Here is a 17,310-nt window from a genome sequence, read left to right on the forward strand (position 1 = left end):
TCCTCTCACTATTCATTCCTGTCTTGTGGTCTTTCATCAACACAGAGAATCACTTCAGATATAACTCCAAAGTAGGAATAGGCATGACATAAATGAGCCCTGTGTTCATGTGTCCCCTTCCTTTCCTCAGCAGTGCCAATTCCTTCCCTCACTTCCAGATGAATAGCAGCCCATAGCTTACCATTACATCTGATGTGGGCAAAGCATGGGTTGTAGAAACATGTACTTGAAGCACATGAAACCATCCATTGATGACAATGGAGTTAGGATTGTTGCCACAAATGTTGCAAAATTTCAAGAGCTTTTTATCTCTTTTTCTTATGTTATTCCATTGCTGAGCAGTGTAGAGTTTTACATCTAATAAGTGACCAAAACCTCTTGCATATGCTTCCCATGATATATTTCACTCTTCTCTAGCAGACAGTGGGGAGGCCTGATGTATGTGTGTCACTATATCACAATCTAAACAGTTAGCTTTTAAGCTTGCTTTCTATTCTGCCTGATGAATTGCTCTGTGTAACTGGAAAGCTTGTCTATGCCAGTATATGTTAGTTTAATCAAAGGTGTTTTCTTACCTTAATTTTTTACTTCTAACCATCATTTCCCCTCTCCCCAAAACATACTAAATGCTAGCCTGGAGACAAATATGATATGAGAGACAGTGTCTGTTCTATGTTTGTACTTATTTTATTTTAACCCAAGGGGTGGGGGGTGGGGCAAAGTGGATTATGTCAAATTCTTCTCCATTCTGCATTGTAGGAATCGCAACAAGATCCATAGCATTGAAGCAAGCCAACTGGAGCTGTATGTTTCCCTGGAAACGTTGGACCTGAGCTCAAATAACATCACAGAAATCCGAAGTGGTTGTTTCCCAGTGGGGCTTCATATAAAGGATCTGTAAGTTTGTTTTGTTTTTAAACATTTTATGGGAAAGTATCCATTTATACAGGAAGGACTGATCTTTTGATACTTTTTTTTTAAAGCTTGCAAATAGATTGCAATTATGGATTGTAAATCAGATGGGTGTTGCTCATGTGTGTATTTGTGGGTATATTATCTTAAGTACCCATTCTTTGAGTGATCACATTACTTAATGGCAGGGGTTGAAGAAAAACCTTGTTATTGAAGAAACACCCTTGCTCTCTTCTGCCTGCTTACAATGAATATGAGCCAGCAGTGTGATGTGGCTGCTAAAAAAGCTAATGCGGTCTTAGGCTGCATCCACAGAAGCATAGCATCCAGGTCATGGTAAGTAATAGTTCTCAATCCATTCTGCATTAGTCAGGATGCATTTGGAGTCCAGTTCTCGGCACCACATTTTAAGGAAGACATTGACAAACTGGAGCATGTCCAGAGAAGAGTGACCAGGATAGTGAGGAGTCTGCAAACCAAGTTCAATGAGGAATGGTTGAAAAATCTGGGTATGTTTAGCCTGAAAAAGAGAAGAGTAAAGGGAGACATGATAGCGGTCTTCAAATATCTGAATGGCTGTCATGCGGAAGATGGAGCAGACTTGTTCTCTGTTGTTCTAGAGGGCAGGACTAGAATCAGTGGTTAGAAGTTTCAGGGACACAGATTTCAGCTAAACATGAGAAGAAACTTCCATAACAGTGAGAGCTGTTCAGCAGTGAAATAGACTGCCTTGGGAAGTGGTAGGTTCTGCTGTGCTGGAGGTGTTTAAGCAGAGGCTGGATGGCCATATGTCAGGAATGTTGTAGCTGCATCCTGCATTGCAGAGACTGCATTGAGAGGGGGTTAGACTAGATCAGCCTTGCCCAGCCTGGCAACCTCCAGATGTTTTGGACTTCAGCTCTCATCAGCCCCAGCCAGCGCGGCGAATTGTCAGGAAATGCTGGTAGTTATAGTTAAAAACAACGGGAGGGCACCAGTTTGGGGAAGGCTCATCTTCAAGGTCCCTTCCAACTCTATGATAATGGCCCGGTTCACACGATCATTGTGACTTAAAAAAGCCATGGCGGCATGTTTAAGCCACGGCATGTGCCAGGCACCATTTACCTAATTACCTGCCCAGCCGTGGCTTTCCATGTCATCTGAACCTGGGTGACGTGGTTTGTTTGAGGGGAGAAACAACCTTCAGATAACCCAATGACAGGCCAGGCCAGGTTGAGCAAGGCTAACTCCCTGCTCAGTTCAGTCTCTGCAATGCAAGAGTCAGCTCCAACATCCCTAACATATTGCCATCCAGCCTCTACTTGTTTAAGTCATGGTGATCGTGCAAACTGGGTCTCTGTAACAGCTGGTGGGGCAGGGGAAACTGACCATGCCAGGGCCAGGGCAGGAGTCTTCTGACTTTAAACTGCTGCATTCTCTCCGGCCCACTTGGTGTAGCAAATAGCACAGGCATGTGGTGGTGACCGGAGTGGAGGTGAGGGGAGAGAATGAGACACATCAGCTTTTCTAGGTATGTGCCCCCAATGAAAAGTGAATGGGGAGCTGAGAGAGAGGCAAAGTTGCGTGTTGATATTTGTATCACATTTTTAATAAAACCTTTTTTTACTCTATCATATATGATGAAAATACTCATGTTGCAAGGTTGTCTTAACATTATAAATGTCTATTTTTATAAACAAGAAAAGAAAAAGGCAAGTGGTTTGACTTTTGACTTAACAGTATGTCACAACTGAACTGTATTAAACAGCAGATGGTATATGGCAGAGGTGCTTTTCAGTATGGAGACCGTAAATTTCAAAAGTGATCTGAGGCAGAAGGTCAGAGGCAAAATCCATACCAATAAAAGGGTACTTTGGTAAACCTGTTTTACATGACCCTTCAGACATACAGCAGTTTAATGTTGCTAAATGAAAATGAATACTAAGCGTAATGTATATTTCCTTTTTCAATGGGTAAAATGCTGGCTAGTAGGGGTGGACAGAAGGGAGCCAGTGTGGTGTAGTGGTTGGATTGTCAGACCAGGACTGGGAAGACCCAGGTTCAAATCCCTGTTCAACCCTGACGTTCACCAGGTGATCTTTGAACCAGTCACATTAACTGGGTTCAGATGACATGCCACCACAGCTTGTTGTGGGTTATTTAACCCATGACAACCTGTGGTGCCTGCAGGTGCTAAATTAAATATGCAACCCCCTCTTGAGGGTTGTCATATCATGCAAACCTGCTGAGCGTGGGTTATGCAAAGGTTAAACAACTGTTGCATAAAACAGATCATGGGTTATGTGGGGGTTGTTTAACCCTTTCATAACCCACATTCACCAGGTTTGCACAACACAACAAGCCCCCAGCAGGGGTTGCATATTCAAAATGGCATCTGCACACACTCCGCTTATTGTGGGCTGGCATGTCATGCGAACAGCCCCAGTATCTCATCAGATTGTTGTGAGGATGCAGTGTGGGAAGAAGAGCTATGTATACTACCCTGAAGTCCTTGAAGGCAAGTTGGAATATAAATGATAAGTAAGGTAGATCAGTATAAGTAGGGTAGGTCACTGGATGTATCACAGTAAATTGGCAAAGGTTTTCTCATTCCCCATGGCTTAATAATAGCAACAGATAAAAGGTTGGGTTTTTTACATTATTTCATCGACAAACAATGCAACATGAAAATACAGTTGATGCCAAGCATGAAATAACCTATCAACAATGACCTGCATATAGTAATACAGACAGATAAAACTGAAGGGCTAAACTTCTTCTTGAAGGTTTACCAATCTAGATTTAGTTAGGGAGTATTAATCAGGTCTTTCCAGATGGTTATATATGTTTCCGGCCCAGCCTATCTTAAGGAGCGCCTCCAGCAGCACCAGACAGGCCGCTTAACAAGATCAGCCTCGGATGGCCTTCTCTCTGTCCCATCAGGCAGAACAGCTAGACTGGTGGGGACGAGGGAGAGGGCCTTTTCTGTGGTAGCCCCAACTCTGTGGAACTCCCTCCCTAGGGAACTCCGTCATGCCCCCTCTTTAATGAGCTTCCGTCGTGCATTAAAAACGTGGTTGTTCAGGCGGGCATTTGGGGTGGGTTAGGGTATTTTAGAGAATGTTTTTATTGTAGAATTTTATTGTTTTAAACTGTTTTATTGTATGTTGTACATCGCCCAGAGTGGCTGGGTGACCAGCCAGATGGGCGATTAATAAATTTAATAATAATAATAATAATAATAATAATAATAAGGTTAATTTTTCTAGTAAGGCAATATCCCAAAGTCTCCTTTTCTAGGCTGGGTTTTTCTCTCTCCCCATCCCCGTAGTTTAGGGCTGTTAGAAAGCCTGATCTGTAGCAACTCAGATGGAGATTTGTACATGGGTATGCAGGTCATTGTTTAGTCATGGGGTTACAGCAGGTAATTGGCTCCTCCTCCCGAGCCCACTATTTTGCCCTGTCCCCCCTGCCTGCTGGCCAGTATTTTGCACTCAGCTCTGGGATTCTAGAAAAAAGCCAAGATCGTACAAGCCTTAAGTAGAGACTGGGAATTAATGTTGAGAGAAGTCATTTGTGAGGCAGTGTTTAACTCACAGTTGTCCTAGTTTCAATTATCACACTCTACCTACTAGGAGGATGCAGTGTGTGTTTGTTCTGTTTGTGGCTTGGGTCTTGTCTCTTGTACCCTATAGGGCTGACAGGAAGTTGATTCCTCTAGGACAGCCTTCGCCAGCCTGGTGCCCTCCAGATATTTTGTACTACAGCTCCCAGCATTCCTGGCCATTGGCCATGCTGGCTGGGGTTGATGGGAGTTGAAGTCCAAAACATCTGGAGGGCACCAAGGTGGGGAAAGTTGCTCACGGAAGTTGAAGGTGCTGAGGTACCTCAGGGAATCTCCTACTATCTGCTGTCTGAATTGTGCTAATGGAAAAATTGGTTTGATTTGTCTGAGGGAGAAACACACTTGATTTTTGAATACAATATATCTAATGTCGCCAGTCTTTTGGATAAAGAGTGAAGACTGGGACCTCTGACATAGCCATTTGAATGTTCTGTAATGAACTATTGCAGCTACCTGGGGAGCAACAGAATCAGCATCCTGGAGACCAAGGCGTTTGATACTCTGTCACGATCCCTGCTAACGCTTCGCCTGAGTAAAAACAGGATCACTCAGCTTCCTTTGAAAGCATTCAAGCTGCCCAGGCTCACACAACTGTGAGTAGAAATGTGCATTTTAATTATGGCTACCCATAAGCTTTATGGAGACAAATGTTCCCTAAGGACATACTCACCAAATGCAATCCTTCTTCACCCCGCATCTATAAAATGTTGAATAAACTATATTTTAATGGCCCTATGGTGACACCTAATAAAACAAATTAGGAGTAGATTCTTTTTTGGTGGTCCCACATGGTATTGACTTCACAGATTACACACGTAACAGGACAAAAAAGAGAAAGAAAAAACCCTTTGATAATAATCAGTATATTGGTTATCTAGAATACACAATTTAGATTCCTCATTCCCCTTCAAACCTGCCAGTGCCTTTATTTTTCTTGCTCCTTGTTATATCCCCCTTTGTTTCATGAGAAGGCATTGAAAATAAAGCAGGTCAGAGGGCTTTTTTAAACCCAATTTTCAAGACCACACATGTGTCTTTATGTAGTAATAAAACTACAACGAGGGAAGGCCGTTAAAAGTGTGCAGTTGACATTTAGATGGACAAAATGGTACTTTTGATGCGTTAGCACACACGTTGTTGTTTGTTAAGCTAGAGTGTAACGTGGGCTGCATTTGATCATAAATATACATCTGCATCTATGAAAGTGCTTTATGTGCAGATAATTGACCTTTGGCTTCAACATTTGCTTGCTGCTTTCTAAAAGTTTGGAACCTGACTCAGTGGTTAGATCATGTACCATTTGGTATAAGATTTCAAGTAGTGATATAAAAAATAAAGTTTTATGTGAAAAGAGACAAAAATAGCTTATGAGATCCCTTTTAAACTGAAATCAAATTACCACTAGAATTTTGGTTAAGCTTTCTCTTCCAAAGAAACTGATTTTCTTTAATTACTGAGCAGGTCACCTGTTTATACAGTGAATTTACATTTTTACCTCTCTTGCGTAGAAGATTCATATTTTCATTATTGCAAATCCTGATTAGCAATACCCTATAAGGGTAATGTTTAAAAGTGCATAAAGGATTTTGGAGCTTAGTTCTCATCTCTGAGATACTTTTTTATTTGAATATATTTGGCGCATTGGAATATAAACCGCTAATCCTGTGCAGGTATATAGGGGCTTCTCTACATAGCATTCATAGTTACAGGTCCAATATTGTACTCCGGGCAACCCGAATTAAGTTATAGTGAATTATTTCTACAGCTATCCAAAGAATGTAATACAGAATCCCAAAAATGATGTTGGGAGTGTTCTTATCTTGTGAATATAATCATACGGTTGGATCCAAAGGTACTCTTCTACTCTCAGAAGAGCTGTTTTATGCTTTGCTCTAGAGTGTTGTATGATAAACGGGAAACTAAATCGCAAGATACTGTTCTGCTTGTGCAATGTCTTACACAAACAAAAACGTGAGGACTGCTCTAGAAATCTACATTTTATAGCTATGTGTAAACTCCTAAGCATTGCAGAACAGTGCTAGTGGCTATTTTCCTTCCATTCACAGTTCTTTTGATACAACACTAGTTTGGATCCAAAGCATAGCCTTCGTCTTGGCCCCCCTTCCTCTTGGCCCCCATCTTTCAAACTATGCATGTTAAGGGCATAAATGAATGTCATGGCTTTCTAGTGTTGACATTTCGATATATTCGCACTAAGAAGGTGACTTTAAAGTATGGCCAAAGTGTTGAAAGTTACACATACAGTTTCTTCCTATAGACAGTCAGTCAGTCTGTCTATCTATCCACCCATTTGTTCTTCTCTAGATAACAATAAGTAAATCCTTTATCAATGCTTAAATGTGGTAGATGTACAAAATAGGTAGTGTTGACTCAGTTTTTCCCCATGTAGGAATATGCAAGCTTTGGGGATATACAGAATCCTTCATCAGGAAGAAGCCCCTGTATACTGTAAATGTTAGCTTGCCTCTACACCAATAGAAATTAATACAGTAAGATACTACTCTGCTTGCTGAAACCAAAACAGTTACAACTGTCTATGCTATAGTCAAGTATAGTCCACAGCTATAGCCATTACTGAGCCAGAGCATTATCTGAAAGAAATAAGTTTTAATAGCCTAAAATTAAGTGAATACTGTGAGGTTGGAATATTTGGAACTTACTGCAAGTTTGCTCTTTTTTCCTTTAAAAAATGAATTTCTGAGTACATCTGTAAAATTTACAGATTTTATTTTTGTGGGGTTGTGATGTACTCGTAACATGTATACTAGCCCTTTGGCTTTCATTAACAGACGTTTATGTTTTGAGGCTGAAAGCCTTTACATTCTTGCTAGGTTAAGAGAGAAACCACTGATTTCTTAAGTATGTGAATTCTAAGAATGTGATACTGTAACAGTTAAATGATTTTAAAGAGAACCTCAGTAAAATATATTAACTGTGTGGTTTGTCAGAAACATGGCTAGTGCTAAGAATTGCCACCCTTCTATCTCTGCCTGTGGACAGGTTTGCTGACTGTGGGATTTATTAAGATCCAAAGCACCTCAGATTACTGTTTCTGGGCAGCTGTTGTGGAGCCTTGAACCTGATGGAAGTGGTTCAAGGCCTGGCTCTTGGCTAGTGTGCTTGTGAAGATGAGTACACTGGAAATGGTTGGGTTAACATCCTTGTGTGTTGTCGGGAATTTTAGAGAGCTAAACCGGAACCGTATTCGTCTGATAGAAGGCCTGACATTTCAAGGGCTGGACAGCTTAGAAGTTCTGAAACTGCAACGCAACAACATAAGCAAGCTGACTGATGGAGCTTTCTGGGGTCTGGCCAAAATGCAAGTTCTGTAAGTTAAAAGATGGTTATACTGACAGAATATAAGCAATCCTCTGGCAATCTCTTTTCCAGACCTGTATTGTGCAGGTGCCTGGAGGGTAATCCTGCTATGCGATAGCACAACTTCCATTCTACTTCTAGGCCACAGTCCTTTGCACACTTACCTGGGAGTAAGCCCATTGAATGCAGTGAGATTTACTTCTGAGTGAACATACACAGGATTGAGTTGCCAATTTAGATCAGGGGTGGGCAAATTGTGGCCCTCCAGATGTTTTGGCTTACAACTCCCCATCAGTCCTAGCCACCATAGCCAGTGCTGAGGGTACATGGAACTTGTAGGCTAAAAGATCTGGAGGGCCACACCCCTGGTTTAGATTGAAGTTAGGGGAAGGAGCAATAAATTGAGGTATGGTGGTCCTAGTGAGACAGTGTGCAGGGATTTTCTAGCAATTAAGGTTATGCAAAGATGGTCTACAAATACATGTGGCCAAATTCCTGCACAGTTGGATTCTTCCAAAGAAAGGTGAAACCCAACTATACTTTATACTAAACAGCCACAAATCATTTTGGACAGATGTACCTACCTTGTAAAATTTGTATTTTTCTTGGTTGTGATATTTTGAATAATCTCCGCTGACACATTACTCTGCGCTGCACCATGATTAATGGTTCTTGTTTTGTTGTCTTTTGGACATGGCCATTTTTTCCAATAAAAATATAGTTTAAAATAGATTTTCTCATGCCCCTTAAAAGGACTCATTTACTTTTTGTCTGTACAGTGCCCTTCCATCCACAGCTGTATGGAACACCCACCCACCCATCCCCTCTGAAACAGTCAACACTAGTAAATAAAAACTCCCTTTGGTACCAAGTTCAGCAGTAGAACCAATTACTGAGGGAGGTGGTGGGCTCTCCCTTGATAGAGGTCTTCAAGCAAAGGCTATCTCTTTGGGGTTTCTTGCTATAGATTTGCTGCATACTGGCTATCTTTGGCCACCCATTCTTTGCTGGTATATTCATCCAGGCAATATGAGCATCTCCCTGGAGGGCATCTTGAGCTAAGTTTGAAAACACTACCCATAAGAGCAAAGAAAGGTATTATGAGAATACTACACTTCCTGGACCAAGAAAAAAACGAGGCATGCTAAAGCCAGTAGCTGGATCAGGGGAGATCCAAGGATAGCGTGTTCTTGGGTGTGTGTTTTGTTAATGGCATCATGTGTGTGTTGTTGTTTTTAAAAAATCAGTCTGAGCTGTGAGCCTTTGTGTAATCAAAGTGTTTAAATTGGCCATCCATCTAGGCATCTGGAGTACAATATCCTCACAGAGGTTAACAGTGGATCCTTGTATGGTCTTGCATCTCTTCAGCAATTTCATCTCAGTAACAACTTGATATCGCGCATTAGTCCTGTTGGATGGAGCTTCTGCCAAAAGCTGAATGAACTGTGAGTTAGCCACTTCAGGGGTGGGATGGGGGTGGGGAGAACAGTTGACAATAAAAGTAGATATTACTGCAATGTGTTATGTGTAAGGCTGCCTTGGAAAACATTTTAGAAGTTTCAATTATTGCAGAATGCAGTGGCCAGAGTTTTGTCTGGAACTCCTGGTACAAATCATATCTTGCCAGTTTTAAAAGAACTTCACTAGCTGTCTATTTGTTTCTGGGCCCAAGTCAAAGCACTGATGCTTGCCTTTTAGAGTCCTAAAGGGCTTGGGACCCAAGTACTAGGAGGAGCAGCTCCTCCTGTATCACCTGGCCCCCCACACTAAGGTCATTGGCTGATGCCTTCTCAAGATGCCACCTCTATCAGAGGTCAGGTTTCTTTTCCAAGGGAGAGGGTTTTCTCAATTGTGGTGCTAAAGCTTTGGAATACTCTCCCCAGAGAGCACAACTGCCACCAACTTTTCTGCCTTTTAGGTGCCAGGCAAAAAAAAAATGTTTTGTTTACTCAGACATTTTAAAACATGTTATTATATTTAAGTATTTAAAACTCTCTGACTTTTTAATTGTGCTTGATTGTTTTGTATTCTTCCTGTTTTGCTTATTTTAATTTTTCTGAACTGCCTTGAGATATTGGATAAAAAGGTGGCATATAAATAGTTTTAAATAAGCCACGATGATACCATGGAAAGAAAATAGCACTGGGAAGCACCAGATGGTGGCCCTCTAGGACATCAAGCTTTTCCTTTGGCATAAGAACCTTCTGTTTTGACCACTACTCCAGTTATTGCCTGCAGATATATGCAGATAAGGGAGTTCAGAAAGTTATTTTACACTTTGTTTTGTAAATGTGCTCAGATTTCAGGCATTTCCTTGGCTCTGGATCTGTAAAGAAACAGGGTGAGTGTGTGTGCGCGTGCGCGCGCACACGCTTATTGTGAGGGCTTTGTGAAGGCCCCCGTTTCTTTACAGACCCACAGTCTTCCAATTCTTGAAGGAGAATGGGCTGTTTAATCAGCCTTCTTGCTTCATAAGCAGGCTGTAGGTAAATATGCAGAAGGAAAGGAGACCGGTAATGCTAGAATGTGTGCAGGTATATGCATATTTCCAGTTGGTTGCTACCCTAATGATGGATATTCTGAAGTTTTATTCTGAAGTTTGCTCTTGGCTATCTCTAGATGATGTCAGAAAAGAAACATGCTTCTACCAGTTCTGACAGAAAGTTCCATGCAGAATATCAAAGGAAACATTTTTTTCCTAGTCAAGTTTAGCATTACCTTCTAGCATTGGATTTCTTTTCTCCACCCCACCCCCACTCCCCCTTTGAAACATTCTTTCATCGCAGGTGAGGAAATAATTTTGACTGGCTGCCATTTCTTCATAATTCAACACTACAGCCGCTTTAGGAACGAATGTATGTTGTCCCATGCCTTCTTGAAAGCCATTAATCTCTTCTGAATTTCTTCCAGTGCTTTTAGTTGCACTGCTGCTGTCTCTGCTCACATTTACAAAAGACATACAGCTTATTTGCCAAGGAAATGACAATCCTAGTACTTAAAAATGTGTCTGTTTTGACTTAGGTTTTGGCGTATGCTGTTAACTTTCATGCTTACCCTAGGTGCTTCCCCCATGGCAGTGTTGATAATAGCCAAATCTGCAAGAGAAATATGGAGGTTTAGAAGTGGACAAAATTACATACAGTTTGTTCCGTTACTCTGCAATGATATGATCACAGTATATGTACAAAATATTGCTTCTTATGTTGCTTTGTATGAGGTGACATTGCTGAAATGCTCACAAAATGCAAAGCAGCCCCTGTTTACAGGAAGCCTTTCAACTTACACGTTTAGACCGGAGTTTACACATAACGGGAACCATGGTTTCCTGCTACATGAACCAGCCTGCATAAGCTTCTGTGAGGACATTTCCTGTCCTCTTATGTGGCTGCAAGGAAGAGATGGGAAGCATCCACATTTGGTTTTAAATTAACCAAAATGTCCTGTTATGCCAAACTTGGGGCACGGGGTTTGTTTTAACTGTAGTTAATGAAAAAAACAGGATCTAAAACCATGGTTTGATGCTGTTGTTGTTCAGTCGTTCAGTTGTGTCCGACTCTTCGTGACCCCATGGACCCCATAGCACGCCAGGCCTTCCTGTCCTGCGCTCTCTCCCGGAGCGTGCTCAAGTCCATATTCATTGCATCAGTGATGCTATCTAGCCATATCATCCTCTGCCATCCCCTCCTCCTTTTGCCTTCAGTCTTTCCCAGCATCAGGGTCTTTTCCAGAGAGTTTTCTCCTCGCATTAAGTGGCCAAAATATTTGAGCTTCAGTATCTGTCCTTCCAATGAGCAGTCAGGGTTGATTTCCTTTAGGATGGACTGATTTGACCTCCTTGCAGTCCAGGGGACTCGTAAGAGTCTTCTCCAGCACCACAGTTCGAAAGCATCGATTCTTCGGCACTCAGCCTTCCTTATAGTCCAGCTCTCACAGCCATACGTTACTACTGGGAAAACCATAGCTCTGATTAGACGGACCTTTGTCGACAAGGTGATGTCTCTGCTTCTTACTATGCTGTCTAGGTTTGCCATAGCTTTCCTCCCAAGGAGCAAGCGTCTTTGAATTTCATGGCTACAATCACCGTCTGCGGTGATCTTGGAGCCCAAGAAAATAAAATCTGTCACTGCTTCCATTCTTCCCCTTCCATATGCCAGGAAGTGATGGGGCCAGATGCCATGATCTTAGTTTTTTTAATGTTGAGTTTCAGACCAGCTTTTGCACTCTCCTCTTTCACCCTCCACAAGAGGCTCTTTAGATCCTCTTCGCTTTCTGCCATTAGGGTGGTATCATCTGCGTATCTGAGGTTGTTGATAATTCTCCCGGCAATCTTAATTCCGACCTGTGATTCATCCAACCCGGCGTTTCTCATGATGTACTCTGCATATAAGTTAAATAAGCAGGGCGACAATATGCAGCCTTGTTGTACTCCTTTCCCAATTTTGAACAAATCGGTTGTTCCATGTCTGGTTCTTACTGTTGCTTCTTGACCCTCGTACAGGTTTCGCAGGGGACAGGTAAGGTGGTCTGGTACTCCCATCTCTTTCAGAATTTGCCACAGTTTGTTGTGATCCACACAATCAAAGGCTTTAGCGTAGTCAATGAAGCAGAAATAGATGTTTTTCTGGAATTCCCTTGCTTTCTCCATGATCCAGCGAAAGTTGGCGATTTGAATGCTATTAGTTTGATGCTAGTTTGATTGATTAGTTTGATGCTAGTCATAGTTTAAAAAAGCCAGAGTTTAAACATACCTGGGTTTAGACATAATAGAGAATTGTAGCTACGTTGCTTAAAAGTGAAAGCTTCTGATCTCATCTCTTGCGCATGAAAAAAGGGTGGTATCATGCAAGCACAATGGTTGCTTGTTCATTTAGCAAGAAAACATGTTTGACCTAGGCGTTATTGTCTGACTTAGGCCTTATTGCCAGTTGTGATTGGAACTAGATGGCAGAATGCCAACTTCCACCTTTCACTTTTCACTAATTCAGTACAATGCTTGGACACTATGTGCCCCAAGGTATTGGTTGACTCTGAATCTGTGGGTTTCCAAGGCACATCTTTGGAGAGGAAGCAAGCTTCTATTTGTTTCTTTAGTTTGAGGCAGCTTACATAATTCTTTCCTTTACTTAGGGAAGGCTTGCTATGGCATCACCAAGGTCCTGAGACAAATTTAAAATTAGCTCTATCTCTGAAGCTAAACGGGCTTTGGCTTTACCAGTAACTGAATGGTACCCTTTTTGGAAACCCTACATATCACATTCTGATATTCTTGAATGAAGTATTGGATGGAATGCAAATATAACAGCTAAGTAAAATAGCTTGTGACTTACTTTATATTAGAAACACATTACCTGATTTAAGTACATTTGAGCCATTTTCCCACAGTGAAGATGTTGGTCATATTAGTTACAGAATCATTGTTTGTTGTCAAGACATAGATTCTGACAAGCAAAATGGAGCTGTTGGAGAGGGATAAATGAGAACTTTGGGAAAATGCTAGACTGATACTTTGTTCTTGTTTCCAGGTCATTGTCATTTAACAACCTAACTAGGCTGGATGAGGGGAGCTTAGCGGACCTGGGAGGACTGCAAATACTACAGCTCAGCCACAACTCCATCAGCCACATTGCAGAGGGAGCATTCAAGGGACTGAAAAGCCTGCGTATTCTGTATGTGTTCTAGATTTTCCTTTTCTGCCTAGCCAGATGCCCCCCCCCCCCCGTAATAAAAGGGGTTGTTTCTGATATTTTCACGTGTTTGCCATTGACCTGAAGTGCAATTGGTATATCATGGGATATTACTTTTCTTTATCTCAGAGCTTCCAATGCAGCTTCCCAGCCTAGCAAGGATCCCTTTTCTGATTTCCCATGGTTGGTGTGACTAAAAACTATTATTTTACCACTGTACTTGATGGAACTATCCATTTTCAGTTGGGTTATATAGGAGCTAGCAACGCAGTGGCTTCTTTGTTCCCACAATTTATCTTGGCTTTTATTGCCTTGAGATTATGCATGCACAATTATTAATCCTCCAGTGTCAGGAAATCCTTAGTCCCTGTTTTCCAACATGATTTTGCATCCTAGCCAGTGTTTATGGGATACATTTTCCTTATAATAAATAAATATATTTAAGACAAGTGAATAAAACTCAATTTTTTAAAAAATATATTGTCTCCTAAGACGCCTTAAGGTTTTGGTTTAATTGAAAGAAAGCAAAAACTTCCCCCCTTAGTTCCGTACTGTGCAGTTATTTATTCCTTTTACTGAGCAGAGGGAGGAAGTGCTTCATGTTTCTTTGCATTTCCCAGAACCACTTTTCAATCCCATGCCTACTTTCAGAATGGCCCTTCCCCTAGGCAGCTGGACCAGAAAAAGGACGAAAGACTTTCCCAAGCCAAAAAGAGTGTTTGGATTGCAGCTAATTCTTGGTCATCTTTTGTGTCCAATGCCCATAGAGAACCGAGGGTGGGAGAGCAAGTTCTAATTGAATCAAGAGGAAGGCCCATCGGGTCCTGCACCTGGTGAAAAAGAGCTGGGCATGCTTTAATTACGGCCTATTGTTGACGAGCCTTTGGTGGGTGTGAAACTGCTGAAATGCGAAGCTATTCAAATAGAGGTCAGGCCCGGGACCTCACAGCAGAATGATTAACAAGGCAGTATGCTTTCAGGGCCAGCCAGCCAGAAAGAATAGGAAATTGGCAACAGGGGCTGGGAGAAAAGCAAAGTGAATGCAAAGAAAACTGGACCAGAATACTGAATCCCTATACTTTTGTGTGTGTGAAAGTATGTCCCCCCCCCCTTTATTTCCTTGGTATTAAAAGGCATTTCATGCTCCTTTGGAAGAACCTGCATAGCAATAAGCTATGCTTTCTCTGTCTCCTTTTTAAGAAAATGCAATGTAAAGGTCAATTAACTAAAAAAAAAAAGGTGTGCTTCAGAGAACTCACCTGCATACTCTGTTCCCAAACGTCCACAGCCAGTTTTAGATATGGCATTACAAGACACTGCCATTCCCCACTCCTCCAATGATAGATTTGCAAAAACAGAAGTGGAGGGAAATAACACTTGACTAAGATAAAAATTACTCATGGAATACGTGTAGAATCCAATATATGTGATTCAGGAAGCAAACGTTTGCTGCTAACCCTGCTGATGTAGCCCTGGACTCCTAGCATGTGGGACTTTTAAAGCCTTTGCCATCTTGACTTGGATCTCAGGGTTTTTTTTGTTCTTATTGCTTCGTTGTTGTTTACACCCATAACATGCTGCACTGATTGCACCAGTTCTTTGGCTTCTATCTGCACAGAGATCTTTCAAGCAGCCACTTCTGTGTCACCATGCCCAGCAACACCCTGATGGCTGGGTTGCAACCCTCATGCTCAGTGCCAGTTCTGGCACAGTGATTGTGGCTTGAATTGTTCTTGATTTTTGTCTAATTTGGAATAAAGCCCAGTTTCTGTGTTGCTCAAAAGTAGCAAAAATGTCTTGGGGACTAGAAGGAGAAAAATCAAAATCCACTTCAGCAGTGAAGAGGGTCAGATAGCAGGAGCATTACTTTGGAAGTCTTCATTTAAAGAAAACAATAGCAAAGAGGCCAGGTCTAGTCTGCTAAAGTTAATTACCTCTGCTTTTTCCTGCAAGTACTGGGCACTTCTGATAAAAGCTTTATGCTATAGGGACAAAAGGGGAGGCCTTTGGTAAACTCTTCCTAAAGGTTACCCTTCGTCTCTTAACATTGAGCTCACAAACTGGGAAATTGATTGCAAGCTTTCTTTTGTCTTCTTCCCTCCAGGGATCTGGACCATAACGAGATTTCAGGCACAATAGAAGACACCAGTGGGGCCTTTACAGGCCTGGAAAACCTAAGCAAGCTGTGAGTAGCTAAGATGTTTTGTTTTTGTAAGTGGTTGCTTTTTGTGCAATTCGCTTTCCTCCTCCTTGCATTGCACTCAGCATATATATCTTTTAGGGATGGGAGAATCTGAGGAATCTGTTGAAATATTATGTGTAGTTCCTCCACATTCATTAAATGGAGTGCAAATATTTTTTATTAGCAGCAAATCTCTTAGAAGTAAACTCAGCTTTTCAGAGGCTGCATATCCTTTTGCTTAGTTTGTAATTTTAAAGGGTTTTTTTCATTCTTAAGGATAAAAGAGAGGTGCACCTTATTTTATTAACTTAGTTACAAAAGCCAGTATTTCTTTGTACCCTTATCAAATGGCTAATACCTGATATTGAACATCTACAAATATACCAATAAATGTGAGAGGGATTTAGACATTATTAAAAATGTATTTTCAAAGAATTGTGTCCAAATGCTGATTTTATCAGAAAAGCAGTCATCATGTGTTTTGATTGTTATGATATTGTTTATTTTTCACATTTGGAGACTGCACAGTGTTCTAACATTGTTATAGCCCCCAGTCCGACCCCAGCAGTGTTCCATTTATGTTAAACACATGCTAATCTTAGAAAAGTCATTTTCAGAGATGAAAAAACAAAGCCATAAAGAAATGTTTTATTTTTAAGTGACCTAAGACTCCAAAATACTTGCATTTTACTGAAAAAAAATACAAAGGGCTTATCCTATTTGATATGCATGTGGGAGCAAATAATCAACTGTTCATTCTCTCAATTAGATAAAAGGAAAGATGCTTTAAAATGCTTTACCTGTGGCAGAGTGTTGGGCTAGATGACCTTCAAGGTCCTTTGCACTTCTGTCATTCTGTGTGGATAGTACTGGTTGCCATTTGGATACTTGTAACATGGAATGGTAGCTTCAGTTGCATGACAGCTTCAGTTTCATAGACCCGGTTTGCACGACACAACAACCTACCATGGCTAATTGGTGACTTCTGAACCCAGCAGGGCAACTTCATTGTGGGTTGTCAGGAACAGCGGAAGAGCTGTCCAGCAAGAGCTGCAAAACGCTGCTCCTCACAATCTTGCTAGTGCTGCTGCCATCCTCCCTCATTCCTTCTCAGTGCCCTCTGCCCCATGCTCCTAAAAATGAAGAAGAAAGGAGAGTGTCTGAAACGTGTTGGCAGTTCCTGTCCCCCCAGCCCGGTCTTGCTCAAGAGTGAATGTCTGCTGATAGGAAATTCATATTATTTTCAGCTCAGTTTTACTGTGCTGCCTTGAAATTTGCACAATTTCCTCATTTGACTGCTCTGCCATGAGATTTTCTCAATTTCCCTCTTAGTTTTACTGCTTTACCATGAGATTTGTGCAATTTTCCCCTTAGTTTTATTACTCTGCCTTGAAATTTGCACGATTCCCCCTACGTTTTACTGTTTTGCTTTAGATTTGTGCAGTTTTCCTCTTAGTTTTATTGCTATGCCATGAGATTGGCACAATTTCCCACTTAGTTTTACTGGGCATACCTGAAATTTGCAGTTTCCCCCTATGTTTTATTGCTTTGCCATGAGATTTGAGTATGTTTAGTAAGCCCACTCACTG

At 41.4% G+C, this 17,310-nt stretch overlaps 1 protein-coding gene across 2 annotated transcripts in view; it reads left to right on the top strand.

Annotated features, from left to right (window-relative positions):
- LRIG1 (leucine rich repeats and immunoglobulin like domains 1) overlaps nucleotides 1-17,310 on the top strand; it is a 179,586-nt gene that overhangs the window by 129,060 nt on the left and 33,216 nt on the right. For both annotated transcript variants that reach the window (XM_084840452.1, XM_084840453.1), the window contains exons 4-9: nucleotides 760-897; nucleotides 4,966-5,109; nucleotides 7,722-7,865; nucleotides 9,157-9,300; nucleotides 13,378-13,521; nucleotides 15,644-15,724. In XM_084840452.1, coding sequence (XP_084696578.1) covers nucleotides 760-897; nucleotides 4,966-5,109; nucleotides 7,722-7,865; nucleotides 9,157-9,300; nucleotides 13,378-13,521; nucleotides 15,644-15,724 — 795 coding nt within the window. The remainder of the gene's footprint in view (nucleotides 1-759; nucleotides 898-4,965; nucleotides 5,110-7,721; nucleotides 7,866-9,156; nucleotides 9,301-13,377; nucleotides 13,522-15,643; nucleotides 15,725-17,310) is intronic.

Source organism: Heloderma suspectum, chromosome 2, assembly GCF_057233095.1.
Source record: "Heloderma suspectum isolate Gila_16-S chromosome 2, 16-S_ref, whole genome shotgun sequence".
In the NCBI taxonomy this organism is placed as follows: Eukaryota; Metazoa; Chordata; class Lepidosauria; order Squamata; family Helodermatidae; genus Heloderma; species Heloderma suspectum.